General features: G+C 41.8%; 1 protein-coding gene across 1 annotated transcript in view; it reads right to left on the bottom strand.

Annotated features, from left to right (window-relative positions):
- Window positions 1-14,350, bottom strand: part of TGFBRAP1 (transforming growth factor beta receptor associated protein 1) — a 1,222,189-nt gene that overhangs the window by 548,744 nt on the left and 659,095 nt on the right. Inside the window, exon 6 of the mRNA XM_044070999.1 lies at window positions 14,139-14,196. Within this exon, the coding sequence (XP_043926934.1) occupies window positions 14,139-14,196 (58 nt within the window). The remainder of the gene's footprint in view (window positions 1-14,138; window positions 14,197-14,350) is intronic.

Genomic DNA, 14,350 nt, shown 5'->3' with positions numbered 1-14,350 from the left:
CACGCTTGCACGGGGGGAATGAGCCCCATCCCCTGCAGCGCTTCCACCCGAAGGTGGCACAGGACCAACGGAGGAGGGGAGCCCGGGCTGGGCACCGGAGCTGCTGGTGCCAGGTGCACTCGCCAACTGAGGAAGGACAGGTGGGTCCGCTGGGACCGGCCTTCCCATACGTTCTGTGATTAGGTGTGTTTAATTAGAAGATAAACAACAGCATTCCAGATTAGTTGTAACAGCATGCAGTAATATTCCCATTAACCCAACACACCAAGGTTCCAACAGTTGAACAGCAAGCATAACACATGCATACATTGAACAACAGTGAATATTCCAACAGCATGCAGGGATGTTTGGTAGCAACAGGCCACCATGAACATGGTGTTTCAACAGGGCACATGCATCAACATCAATGCAAATATTTATAAAACAATAGGACATATGTCCCAACAAATATTTAAGGTTACACATACCCAGTGAGGTGTGAAATTGCATGGTTTATGCACATATGGTAGGGTGTAGAAAAAACCTCAGTTAACATCTTATAATGACCTTTTAGTCTACACTACATTCCCAGTGACTGCAGTTGTATATCCCCTACCTGTATTATTACACTTGCCACCATACATTAGGTTGTGTCATGGGTTTGGCTAGTTCAATATATGCCTGACCCATATCTGACATACTAACTGTCCAGGATTCAGGTGTTACTGCTACATATTTCTTGTTTGCATTGATATTTCTTTATCTACATATCTGGGATGTTTTCACATGACATTTTCACTTTGATTTGTACAGAACCCTGCATTTCTTAACACACACTCACATTTCTGGTGAATAATTCCATGCTACATGTGTGCCAGGTTTACTTATTCATGCCAGCCAGTAACTGACTATTGTGGACTGTATATATGTTTCTCAGCTACTAGCACTTCCATCACCCACTTTATATGGGGCTGCATAACTTTGGGTTGCCAGCACATTTTCAAACAGTACTGTTTGTATAATGCAAGGGTACTACAACATTTCAGACTCTGTGACACAGACACACACTGGGTTTTAGACCTTTATTAATGACATTGCACACTTTTCCACAGGCTCACTCCTTTATTTGTTTTAACTGTGTTTATGGCAGACATGTTCAAGACATATTATACCTTTATTAATAGGTTAGAACAATCTTTTTTCAGGCTCACTCACTTATGTTATATGAAAGTGCCTACAGAGATATTATTCCAGACATATGTTACCTTTCTTAATGGGTTACTACACTCTTTTTCTGCCTCTCTGACGTTTTTATCTGGCAGTACATGCAGAGGACTTATTCAGGCAATTATATGGCTGTTTTATTGGACTACAACACATTCTTTCATGCTTTCAAAACATATTTTATATAACAATACATGCAGAGTAATCACTAACCTGCCTGGTGGCGCAACCTTAGCAGTCTATCAGCATAGGCTTGCTGATTCGTAACACGGTCACCTGCAGCTGTAAAGTAAATTAAAGGATATTGAAACATACCTATCCGTTATACATACTCCATGATCAATTCTTACATACTGCATTCCATGGCTACATAACTCAGTTGTGGGGCACCCTGCATCCCACGGGCCTCCTGTATCCACTGGTTCAGGCGGTCCTGCTTTCGTCTCTTCAGGTCTGCATAGTGGTGACGGACCTCCTCACCAGTCCAGGGAATGCCTGTGGCACTGGTGAGGTCACGAGCTAACTGGTTCCAAGCCTCTGCATTGTACTCCATCCCTTGGAACTGGCCCTGCAGGAGTCTTGACTCGTGATGGTGGAGAAGGAGCCAAACCATGTCTTCGATGCCCCAACGTTGCGCTCGGAAGCGTGAACCCTCTCCTACACCTGCCAGACTGCAAATGTGTGCTACAATCAGTTATCATGAGTATTCCCGCCTATGGGGCTTAAATATGCCGCATTTCCCCGCACTTTTTTGTGATTGGCCGTTTTGTAAAATTCTCGGCTGACTGCAGACCTGCTTAGTAATGGTTAAACTACCATTCGTAAGTATATGAATGTTAATTGTGGCTGCTTCCCCTATGTTGTCATGGCTTAGTGGTTCTGTACTTTGATTATGATGCACAGGGTCCTGGGTTCTTACCTTGTCATTCTTTTATTTTATTACTGTCTAGACAGGCTAGGGGGTGTGGCTGCATTTAAGCAACTTAGCTCTATGTTGCTCCCCGGTGCCCTACAGTGCCCTGGTTGGCACGGCGCGCACGTCCGCGCAAACACATTGCACTGGGTAAAGCGCCTATTGAACTATGGGCAACTCTGTTTAGCTGGGTAAAGCGCTATTAAACTATGGGCAACTCTGTTTAGCTGGGTAAAGCGCTATTAAACTATGGGCAACTCTGTTTAGCTGGGTAAAGCGCTATTAAACTATGGGCACCTCTGTTTAGTTGGGTAAAGCGCTATTAAACTATGGGCACCTCTGTTTAGCTGGGTAAAGCGCTATTAAACTATGGGCACCTCTGTTTAGCTGGGTAAAGCGCTGCTTAAGAGCAGGCTATTATATATCTGGATCTTTTAAAAATATATATTTTGCTCACTGATACATTAGCTATTTCACTGCTTTTAATAATATTTTAATCATATATGTCTGGTATTATTTCAAACACTGATTTAAAACATAAATAATAAGGGGAGTGGTGGGAATCGAACCCTGAATGCCTCTTCTTTGTGCATACGCTCTACCATTACGCTATTGCTATTTGGATTAATTTGCATAAGTAGTTCTTATATGCTCTTCAATGTCACAATTGCTAACTGTGGTTAAGCAATGGGCACACCCGCGCAAACAAGCGCAAATACGGGCAGCTATATCGTGGATTTAAAAAAATAAAATTTATTTGTTACGTTTTATAACTGTGATGGGGGTTTACAGTGTCAGGGAGTGTGGTGTTGGGTGCAAGTACATTTGAGCGAACTCACTCTTGTCTGTTGACACTATGCTTTTTAAAACCTTGCAGGGCCGTGGACTTTTAGACTGCTCGGCAGTCGGACACGCCCCCTGCTTTCCTACTCAGTCCGTATAAGAGTTACGGATGAGTCAGCGTGCCCTCATGAATATTCATGGCACGTTGACGTCAATCCGTTCAACTGCAGCCTCCGAGTATGATTTATTAAGTCTTACACGGAGGATTAGTAAATCCAGGGGAATGTCTTCACTGTTAAACTTACATACTATCAAGCACTTAGTTGCACATTTCTAAATGTTAGCAGTATGTGATAGCATTGTGTTACAGGTGAAACAGGTGAGTGCATAAACATTTTTTGGTCTTCTAAAATGTTGGGGAATTTTAAAGAAGACATAAAAATATTTTCCAAGACACCTACTGCAAACCCTGTATTGAGCTAACACCATATCCACTGCTTACAGGCTTGAAAAAGCAGCAAGATATGGCATCACATAAACTTAATAAATGCTATTACATTAGCTACAAAAACTGACTATAACCAGGCAATGGAAGATTTCTGTTGGCTCCATGATTAAAGAAATACTAATTAACATTAAGGAACTAATTAGTATGGAAGAGAAAGCTTGGAAGGGTGGTTCTATAAGCAATTTTTTTGATTTGCTGATTACCATAGTATCAGCATTTCGACAGGGAAAAGCAAATTTGAAGTCGATATCTTTTATATGGACTTTGGGGAAAAAAAGACCTCAGGGATGCTACAAGCCGGGTAAAGAGTGGATTAATTTGGTTTTCTTAGGATAAGAACACAAATTATAAGTTATATAAGATTTAAGGAACAGTTTAGCAGTATTGTTTTACTATTTGTTGTTAATATGTTGCTAATAAAAGAAACATCCACTAATAATAAAAAATAGAAAGAAAAGAAATGACCTAAAAATTATGAAGACTTGAAATTCTCAATCTTAAAATTTGACAGGGAGCCTCATCAGCCAGAATATAGTAGAGAATCATCTCTCTGCACATGTGGTCCACAGTCTTTGACTCTATCTGACAGTAAGATGGCAAGGTACTGTTCAAAGTTCGAGTACAAGCTAAGAGATCATGCAGGAATTTCCCCTGGGTCTCAGAGATAAAGGCTTCCAGGCCTCCAATTCTACTTCTCACACAGAGAGGAAGAATCTTCCCTAGCCTTGTTCCAGGATAGGCCAAGCATTGGAAAGAACTCTAGTGCATTATGGAACAATCCTCTAGAGTGGTACTGGGGGTTGGAGAAGCCTGCAAAGGTCTTGGCACTGGCAGAAGGTCATGTTATTCTTCCTAAATGTGCAATAAAAGAATACTATCCCCACCAGTCAAATATAAAGTATACAACTCATGGCTCTGCCTGTTGTCTAGGCTCTCTTCCAAAATAACTGCCAATGGGGAAATCATCTGTACTAGCTAGGCTACTGACACTCAACAGAAGTGATGTGGACACCCCAGGATGCACCCAAACAGTGAAGTGCTCGACCTCTCAGCAGTCAAGGAGAAAATGGTAGCACACATGTCCTGCAAAGCTGCCTCTGGGATGGCTTTTTAAAAGCTGTAAAAAAGAAGTTATGTACTTACTATAATGTTCCATCTGTGTTGTCCATTTTCATTCTTCCTCAACCGATGGGTTCAGATCCAAACCTCAGATCCAACTCAGCCATTACTAAAGCTCGTGGGAAACAAAAAAGCTCTCAAGCCTCTCCTTTACCCACAATGCACCAACCTTAAGTTAGCTCAGATCTTGTTTGCTGAATTTACTAAAGGAAGTATGTATCAATGTGTGTAAATAAAGGATACATAAACTTGTATATATGTCCTAAAGACAGAGAACTATGTCAGGAACTCAAGGAAAAAGAGGTTTATAGACATAATGGATGGGCATTGGAGGGTGGGAAGTTGAGGAAGAATGAAAATGGACAACACAGATGGAATGCTATGGTAAGTACATAACTTCTTTATCTGAAGTCGGCAATTTTCATTTTATCCTCAGTTGATGGGACAGAGTCCCCAGCTACATATAATCCTGGCTGGACTCTACGGAAGGATATTCCTGAGCACAGTTGAACTATACGATGCTCTACCCTCAGAAACTAGTGACCGTACCAGTTGGGGTACGGTAATACTCAATTTGTTAAAGATAAATACAATACAATCAGCTGACCATCTAGCTAAAGTCACTTTTGCAAATGGTTTAGCCAATTTTAATTTTGCAAATGAAACAAACTGGTCCATTTTCCTGATCTTTCTTGTTCTGCATAGATAAAAACATAAATGTCTGTGAACATTCAATAAATGCAACACGTATTCTATCTTATTTGCAAAAAAAAAAAAAAAAGAATAAAAAAGAATAATAGTAAATTAATGGATTAGTGGATATTAGATTCTGACACCACCTTGGGAAGAAACGAGGCATTTGTTCGTAGTGTCACTCAATCCTTATGAAAATATCAAGTAAGAGGGTTTTGAAAAGAAGGCTTGAATGTCTTATACTCATCTAGTAGAGGAAAGGGCTACTAAAAAAAAACATTTTTCCCAGTAAGATACACAAGGTCATATTTAGCTGCTGGTTCAAAAAGGGGAAATATATAAGTGCCTGCAGTACCAGACTGAGATCCCATGGAGAGTACGAACCCTAAGCAAAAGTCTCAAAAGAAGAGTGCCTCGAAAGAAAGGTCTGCACAATTTATGAGAGGCTACTAGAGAAACTTCAATCCAATGTGAAAATATGCTGTGCCCAGTAAACAACTCTTTTCCATTTACTTGAAAACAGTTATCGTGCTGAAGGTTTATGGGATATATATATATATATATATATATATATATATATATATATATATATATATATATATATCACACACACACACACACACACACATATAGGTTCATAGGTGTGTACTAGGCTAATGGCGCCTTGGAGTCTTTACAAGCCTAGCCCATAGGATTACCCTGGCATCGTGCTACCCGACCTTAGTTCCCAGTCCCTCTGTCGAGTAGAGCCACTGGACTTATCCCCGGGGTGAATTTTCTATTTCCCATTCACTCATCAAGATTTATCTTGAAGAGGGCCAGTGAGGCACTCTGCTTGACATGTATGGGAAGTCTATTCCATAGCATGGGCAGTCCCTGGGTTATGAACCTGTCCCTCCAGCTTGTTCTGTTGATTGCGGTAATGAGGTTGAGGTCTCTGGAGCATGTAGTGTGGAGAGATTGGGATTTCTTTATATGTAGCATTTCTAACACAGCTGGGTCAGACATGGCTTTGTAAGTCAAGCAGAGATCACCTCTAAGTAGGTGATATGAGACAGAGAATAGTTGTTTTTTTTTTAGTCTGTTCATATAGGACAGGTGTTTAAGGCCTAGGATCCTCTTTGTGAGGTACTTTTGCGGTCTCTCCAGTTGTTGCAGGTGTCTAGTGAGGCACATGCCAAATGGAGCACTGTACTCGATGATTGGCCTAATAAGAGAAGAGTAGAGGAAGACAATGACCTCTTTCTTCCTGGATGCAAAACCCTTAGTGATGAGATGTGCCAGATAGAAGGACTTCTGACCACAGTGGCAATGTGGTGGTCAAAAAGAGGTTGCTGTCAGCCTGTGTTCCCAGATGTCTTATGACGCCTTCTGTGTTCAGTGGAATACCATTGATGTGGTAATTCATGGGAACTGTGTTTTTCCCAAAGGGAATGACGACATATTTTTTGGCATTGAGCTTAAGGCCATGGTTTTGACACCAGTCGTTGGTCTCAGTAAGGCCTTTCTGTAGGATGTCAATATAACTTGGGGAGTTAATTATGGCTCTCAACTTGCAATCGTCTGCAAACTTTGTCAGCCAGAGTCCATTCGTGTTGGCCTGGACTTCACAGAAGTAGATATCAAACAGGAGAGGATCTATGACCAAACCCTGTGGGACTCCAGTCGGGACTGGTCAGCAGTCTAACTTGGAGTCAGCTACTTTCACACTGTGGGTTCTATCAGGGAGCCAGTTTGCAACTCACCTAGTGATATAGGGGTTGATGCCTACCTTAGTGAGTTTTTCTATGATTCCTGAGTGGCGAATGATATCAAAGGCATTGGCCAGATCAAGGTAGGCTGTATGATCCACCTTGACTTCATCCACAGCTCTGGCGACTGACTCAAAGAAGTCGACCAGGTTGAGCAGGCATGATCCACCCTTAACAAAACCAAACTGTGTAGGGTCCAGAGTTTGGAGATTCCCTATATCCTTGTTTATTAGGTCCATGATGATGAAGTCCATAGCTTTGCATATCAGACTTGTCAGGCTAATGGGGCGATAGTTCCCAGGGTCTGTAGTCGATTCTCCTTTCTGGAGAGGGATGACTGTAGCAGTGCAGCATTGGTAGGGACAAAGCCTGAGGTGAGGCTATGATTGAACAGTGCACATGGGAGAGGTGCCAGTTTACTCTGAAGTTCATGTAGAACACAGCCAGGGATATTGTCAGGTCCCATAGAAGCTGTATTCTTGGCCTTGGACAGTGCTGTTTTATCCAGTGCAGCAGTAATACTGGGTGCCTGGCAATCTACTGGTATTGTGATTGGTCCTTTGGGGGGGGGGTAAAGTTGGCACTGAATCTGTCGGCCAGTATATTGGCAATATCTGTTGGCTCAGTATATGAGATGCCATTGTGCAACAGCTCTGAGCAAATCTGGGCATTGCCGTGGAGATTCTTTACATAACTATAGAAGGCCTTGTGGTTGTCTTTACTATCTGCTGCAATTCTGACAGACAGGGGAAGAGACCATCGGTTGTCTGGCTGTTAACAGAGTTGGAGAAACCAGGCCATCAGCCCAAGGTTTGAGATGTCGGGATGGATCATGCCCAACAGGTGAGACAGAAGATCTGGAGTAAAATCCAGAATCCAAGGCTGGCGAAATAAGTGAGGCCAAATGAAAGGAAACCAAATCTGTCAAGGTCAGTAAGGTGCAATTAGGATGACTTTGCTGTCTAATATGGCAGCTTTCTGTAGAAATTTTCAAAATTAATAGGACTGATTGGTAGACGTAAAGTAGAGAGGGGGGGGGGAATGTGAAGCAGAACATCCCTCAGTGATTTCCCCTGTGGGGCGATTACGGCAAAGTAACTGCTGCATTTGTAATTAGGGGAGAAGCAGAAAGGTTGCAACCAGCCTGGCCCTATCTACGAAAATCATTTCTGTCACATTCTTGTTGAGAGACCACTTGTGAGGTAGAAGAATGGACCTACTCAGTTTGTTGATCACACTGGACTTCCCCAGAATGCACATTGCTATGAAAAAGCAGTTGGATGAGATCGCCAACTGCCACGCTCTGAGCACCTCTCGACACAAGGGATATGATCTGGTTCCTCCTTATTTGTTGATGTACCAAACCACTGACATGTTGTCACTTTGAAATGCAATCACCCCCGAAAGGAGGGCATTCTGAAAGGTCGCAGTGCTAAAAAGCACTGCTCTCATCTCTAGGACACTGATATGCAAGTTGGCCTCTTTGGAGACCAAGTGCCTTTGATCGTCTGGCCCAGAAATTGCCCCCCACCCACCCCAACTGGGAAGCAGTGTGGTCACTATGGGCTTAGACTGAGGGGAAACAAATTGACTACTTTGTAGAATGTGATCTGTGTTGTTAGAAGGCATTGGAGAATTCTCATATAAAATCTGGCTAAAGGTACCAAAGTTATCACCGCTGCCATTGATACAAAGGCTTGAAGAACAAACTGGACTGAAATCTTGGTACTGCAGATTATTACTCTGATCTTATAATCTGTACTCTTGATATAGGTAGTGAAGGTATCATAGACTTTGCTCTTATTAATTCTACCTTTTAAGTGAGTTGTAGATGAAACTTGCCATAACTTATGGTTACCCCAGATGAAAGCAAGCGTGGAGAATCTGATTCCATGCCCTTATCAACAGATGCCTGGTCGAGGTGGTAAGAAGCCAGTTGTCTAGATATGGAAACACCCAGAATCCCTGCAGCCTCAAGTGAACTGCTACTAGTGCCAAATATTCAGTAACACCCTGGAGGTTGTGGTGAGGCCAAAGGGCAGAGCTCTGAACTGGAAGTGAATGGCTCATATCCAGAAGTGTTAAAACCTTCTGGATTGTCTGTTCATCTTTATGTGCTAGTACACATCCTGAAGGTCTATTTAGTACATCAAATCGCCTTTGCCCAGAAAAGGGAGAATGGACTGAACCCTGACCTTCCCCAACTTTGTGATTCTGTCTGAATTGTTCAACTTGCTGAGATCCAAAATTGGTCTCCAGTCCCATGGTTTCTTGAAACGGAAAGGAATCTTGAGTAAATTCTGGATTCTATCTGGTATGACGGGACCTCTTCAATGACTCTTTCTCTAGCAGCTGCTTCTTACCTGTGACTGGGTAGAACATCAGGGATTTTTCTTGGAGGTAAAATGGAAGAAGAGGTTTTATAGCACCTCTGAATATAATTCTCTGCACTGGGAAGTCTTTTTTTTTTTATATATATCTAGCCAGGCTCTCTGATACAGAGATAGTTGTCCCCAGTTGCCTTAAAAAATGAGCAATCGGGCCTCCTTTCAGAGGTGCTGGATGGGTCTGTTAGAGAAAGGATCTCTGTACCCCTGTTGTTAGGAGTCTCCTCTGCTGTGGAGGCAGTCTTCTGCTGTGGAGGCAGTGTCAACTATTTGAGTATCCCCTACCTCACCCCTAGGGGAACCTTCTCCTTGTGTGTCCTGGAAAGGACCCTGGGACTTTATGAACCACATTTTCCAGAGACTTTGTTGATTCCTTGAAAAAGATCTTTGAGGGGTCAAAAAATGTACGCCCACTGCATAGAGGGTCCTTCCATCCTCCACACACCTGGATAAAGTTTCTTTCACTGTGGGTCCAAACAAGGACGTGCTGTCAAAGGGAGCACTAATGAACAACGGCTTGAAGGGCTCCATAAAATCACATAAGCACATCCAGGCATGCCTCCTAATTGAAATGCCTGAACCCATTGCCCTTGAGGTGCCTTCGGCTGCATGCAAAATTAGCCTCATGGATGAATTTGAAATAGGCTGTAGGGTAGCCAACTGTGAGGCCACAGATGAATGGGTGTCTGCAGGAATGGACCCTGAAAAGGAATTCAAAAATATATTGATCAAAATCCTTTGCAACCTAATAAAATGTGCCAAGTAATTCAGCAACCTAAGGGAAAAGGTCTCTGAAGAATTGACACACTTCCCAAACCTGTCCATCACCCTAGACTCCCTGTTAGGAGGATGAACAGTAGACCTCTGTTTGGCAAGCTCCTTTCTGGTAGCTGCTGCCATGACCATGGCATCCACGCGCATCCCTTTAGGCCAAAACTCCTTCCCCAAAGGTGGTGACAGAATTTTGTCTGGTCTCCTGGGTATGGGTTCAACTGTGTCGGGTTCCTTCCACAACTGCCAAGCAAACAAATCAATGAGATCATCAACAAGCAGGTGGAGTAACCCAGGAGGTAGATGGGCCAGCTCTGAGCACCTCCAGAAATACAGAATCCTCAGGTGAAGGATTGCTGGGGGTCTAATCACCTCTCTAGTTCAGAATCTCGAGGATGTCTCCAAATGAGACGTCTTCTGGAGGTGATCATGGGGATACTTTATCTTCATTGAAGTTTGCATCCTCAGTGACTGACTCTTGGGGAGAGTCTAAGTGCCTCCTGTTGCACTTCCTCTTGCTAGGGACCTCCTCAGTGGGATGTTCCAGGGCGGTGTCAGAAGAGACTGTAATACCCTGCTGGGTAGTCTGGTAGTCTCGGGCTGGCTGAACCTGTGGTGTTGAATGGTGAGACTGTGGGCACAGATGCATCTGGGTGGATTGGAAATCTGAGGGGATGGATCTGTCAGTCCTGTCGAAGCAGATAAAACCCACTTTGCAACCTCAAAAGCTGACCACTCCAGAGAGAAAGAGAAGATCTCAAATCTGAGAAGGCAGGCTTCTGGACCATAGCCCTCTCCCGCACTAAAAGCAGGCTCCCTATGAAGGAAGTCGGAGCTGCACTATCCAGTGCAGAAGGGTCTAGGTGTAGAGACGGCAACGCCTTGGATACGACATGGATGCTCTGCTCCGAGAGTACTCAAGAGTCCAAAAAAGTCAGAGCCGAGGCATTCACAGTCCACTTCATAGCCAATGATAAGGTAATCCTCGGATATGAGCCTGATGGGACCCAGAAGACCTGGATCCTGGGTCTTTGTAACATCCAATGGAATCAGAGTAGGAGAGTGAAGTGGTGGAGTGGACGATAGATGGACTGCCTGATCCAAGCTGGTAGGCATTGGTAGCACACCCATCTGGATCTGCACTGAGAGAGTGGGCATTTGAAAGACATGCGTTGAATGGGCGTGCCTTCGTTGAAGGTTGGGTGTCGGGCTGGCAACTTAACACCATAAAAACCAACTGCCAATCATTAGGGGACCGGTGTTCCGCTGTGGCGACCCCTAACCGGGAAAAGCCAAAAGACCAACAACAACAACACTTATGCAACCAGCTTATTGCACGTTTTTTATTTTTTATATTTTTCCCCCAACAGATTTGTTTGTTTTTCAATTGAATTGTACAGGTCACATTAAAGGTGAAAAAGTTTTGAAATTATTTATTATGGTCTCATTTTTTTATATCACAAAAACCTGGTATTTCAAAAAGAGTGGGTACACTTTTTATATCCACTGTACATAAAGTATATGTGAATGTTTAGTGCCTTCCTACAGCGACACTGCAATGCCTGCAAAAGTGAAGCATATGTATATTGTGTACCCACCAGAAAATATCTCTACTAGGTTTTACATTACAGGCGCGTTAGGGGACCCTCAATAACATGGTGCTCTGAGCATACGCTGCCTAACCAGAGGCCATCTACTTTATTTGTCTGTTTAAAGTTCATTTGTTGTGTTGGGCTGGTACAGGACTCTCGTCCACCACCTCCCTGGCCAACTGGCAAACTACACTAACATGTACATTCACAGTGTTTAGGGAAAGCTGGAGGCTCTTGAGTCCCAAATTCTCAAAAATCACTGTCTCAAAGTTAGGGAACTGAATGCTTTGTAGCTCTTGCAGGCTGCTGCCCATACTCAAACTTGAATATGAGTTCTGGAAAACTGCTGTGGGAATGAAAGGGAGGGGGAAGGGAGTCTTTTGTTAATGGAGTGATCAAGGAATTTAGGGTAAGGGAGAGAGACAGAGTGAAAGTTTTGAGTAAGGGAACAAAGACCCATGTTGGGAACTGCGTGGGAGTTTTACGGACAGAGTTTAGGTCCCGGTACAGCTATATAGTTTTATAGGGTTGGATGTTAGGAGGGCTACATAGAAACAGAAGACCGGGCTAGTGGGAGTTTGAGCACTTGCTTTTTCAAGCAAGTGGTGGCAAGGAGGTGTGTCATAAGCTAGTATCAAGCAAGCACCTGTAGCAGACCCTAGAGTTTACATAGATTTACAAAAGAAAAAATATATGAAGCATTATAATGTACAAAATGAAGGATAGGAAAAGCAGTGTAAGTACTAAATGTTTTTATTAAGAATGAAGACTTTTCAAAGAACATAACTAACAAGTATTCTTAAAGCACATGCATTTACTTTCATTCTGTAGATGCACCTTCAAAAGTTCATTTTGAAAAGTGAGAGATCCTGCAATTCCAAAATATGGACTGAATGAGAATTCCATGAAGCAGGGCCTAATTTTATAAAAGATATTTTTGAAATATCCAAGGTATAATCGACAAGACCATATCTGTCAATATTTTGAATAAACAGCAACAAAATACTGAATATTATAAAGAAGATAAAATAATGGGAAGTGTGATCTTTATAAAAAGAGAAGCAAATTAAATGGGAAGTGTGATCTTTATAAAAAGAGAAGCAAATTAAATAGAAATACAAGGAATCTGAGTAACAATACAAGCAGAACAGTGTTTAGAAGGAGGAGTGAAATTTAAGGGAAGGCAGGAATTGAGCAATTTATATAATGTTGAGTAAAGAAAGTTGTTAAAATGTATACTGCATGAAAATAACAAAAGTATGTTTTTTTGTGGTACTGTATGTGTACTTAGGTCGCCTTTTAATGTCACGTTTAATAATAATGATATTTAAGAAAAGAGCAAAGAAAATATTCTCATTAACATAACTATACAAATACATGATTAGTTTTCATGACTAGCACTCACTATTTTTACTGCCTATATATAACTAAGAATGACAAGGCACATCATAGCTTACACTTTCTTAAATAACAACTTTGCTGTCTTGTCTGTAGTCTGAGCATCTGGAATTGAAATGTATTGTCTGACATATGAACTTGCCTATCAGTGTTTACAGGCATAAGACAAACTGTTACGAAAATGGAAAAGGCTAGACAGCACAAAGCACAACCAAGTAAGATAATGCGAGGTCTCCACGCTTAACATTTCTGCTTTTTTGCAGGACTTGGAGAAGGAATTACTTGTAATGTTCTTAATGACGTAAAACTTAACTGCTACCTGGATAACTCAGAAAATAGGCTGTACTGATTTTCAATGAAATACCTGAACAACTTGAAAGCTTTCACTGATCAGTACTATGTTAAAATTAAATCAGATAGCATTATTAAAAACTCATCAAACATTGCATAACCTGACAGCACACAAAATTAAAGAAACAAACAACAAATCAGCAACATAATCAAAGTGGAATACGGAAATCTTTCAATGGTTTTGACTTCTTTCTTACTTTGATTAATTTGTGAACAATTTTACCAGAAGTTAATTTTATACCCACAGCTGAAAAAAATCCTGTCTGCAAACATCTTAGGAAATTCAAAGTAGTTTGCAACATTTAATCCCATATTACTCAAGGCAAGGAGAAATCCTGATTCATTCCTTGTGACATACCAGGCATACAACAATATTCAATTATATGAGTGAAGGAGACTAGCAGTAATCTTAGCAAGAAAGACTGGACCAAAGAGTGCCATCTTCCTGTATGACCATGGTCATTGTTTGATTGCAAGAAATATCAGTAAAGAAATTTGTATTTTTTGTCAGTATATATCAGAATTATGCGACCAAAGTAAACACCACTTCTGAGTCTGAATTACATCACTTCAAAGCAGCAGGGCCCTCTCAATGTACATGGAACAATTTATTAAGGGAAAACAAAGTTAAAACCAAGTCTACTGTGAAAGTTCAGAAAGCAGACTTACCTGTAGTGCATTATCATCTTGACCATTGTAGTGATACAGAAGTCCAAGTGCAAAGTACCTACATTTGAAATGACATTTCCATTACTACTGTAACCAACAGATGCTTAGAAAAAATAACTAAATCAAAAATGAACAAATGATCAGGTGACTGGTACTATACTAAAACAATCTGCTTTGTTAACACGTGTAGTGGCTACTTTGCTGGGCATGGA

This window comes from Protopterus annectens, chromosome 5.part0 (assembly GCF_019279795.1).
Source record: "Protopterus annectens isolate FY-2018-M chromosome 5.part0, PAN1.0, whole genome shotgun sequence".
Lineage (NCBI taxonomy): Eukaryota > Metazoa > Chordata > Ceratodontiformes > Protopteridae > Protopterus > Protopterus annectens.
The sequence above is the reverse complement of the archived record's forward strand: the minus strand, read 5'-3'. Positions and strand labels throughout refer to the sequence as shown.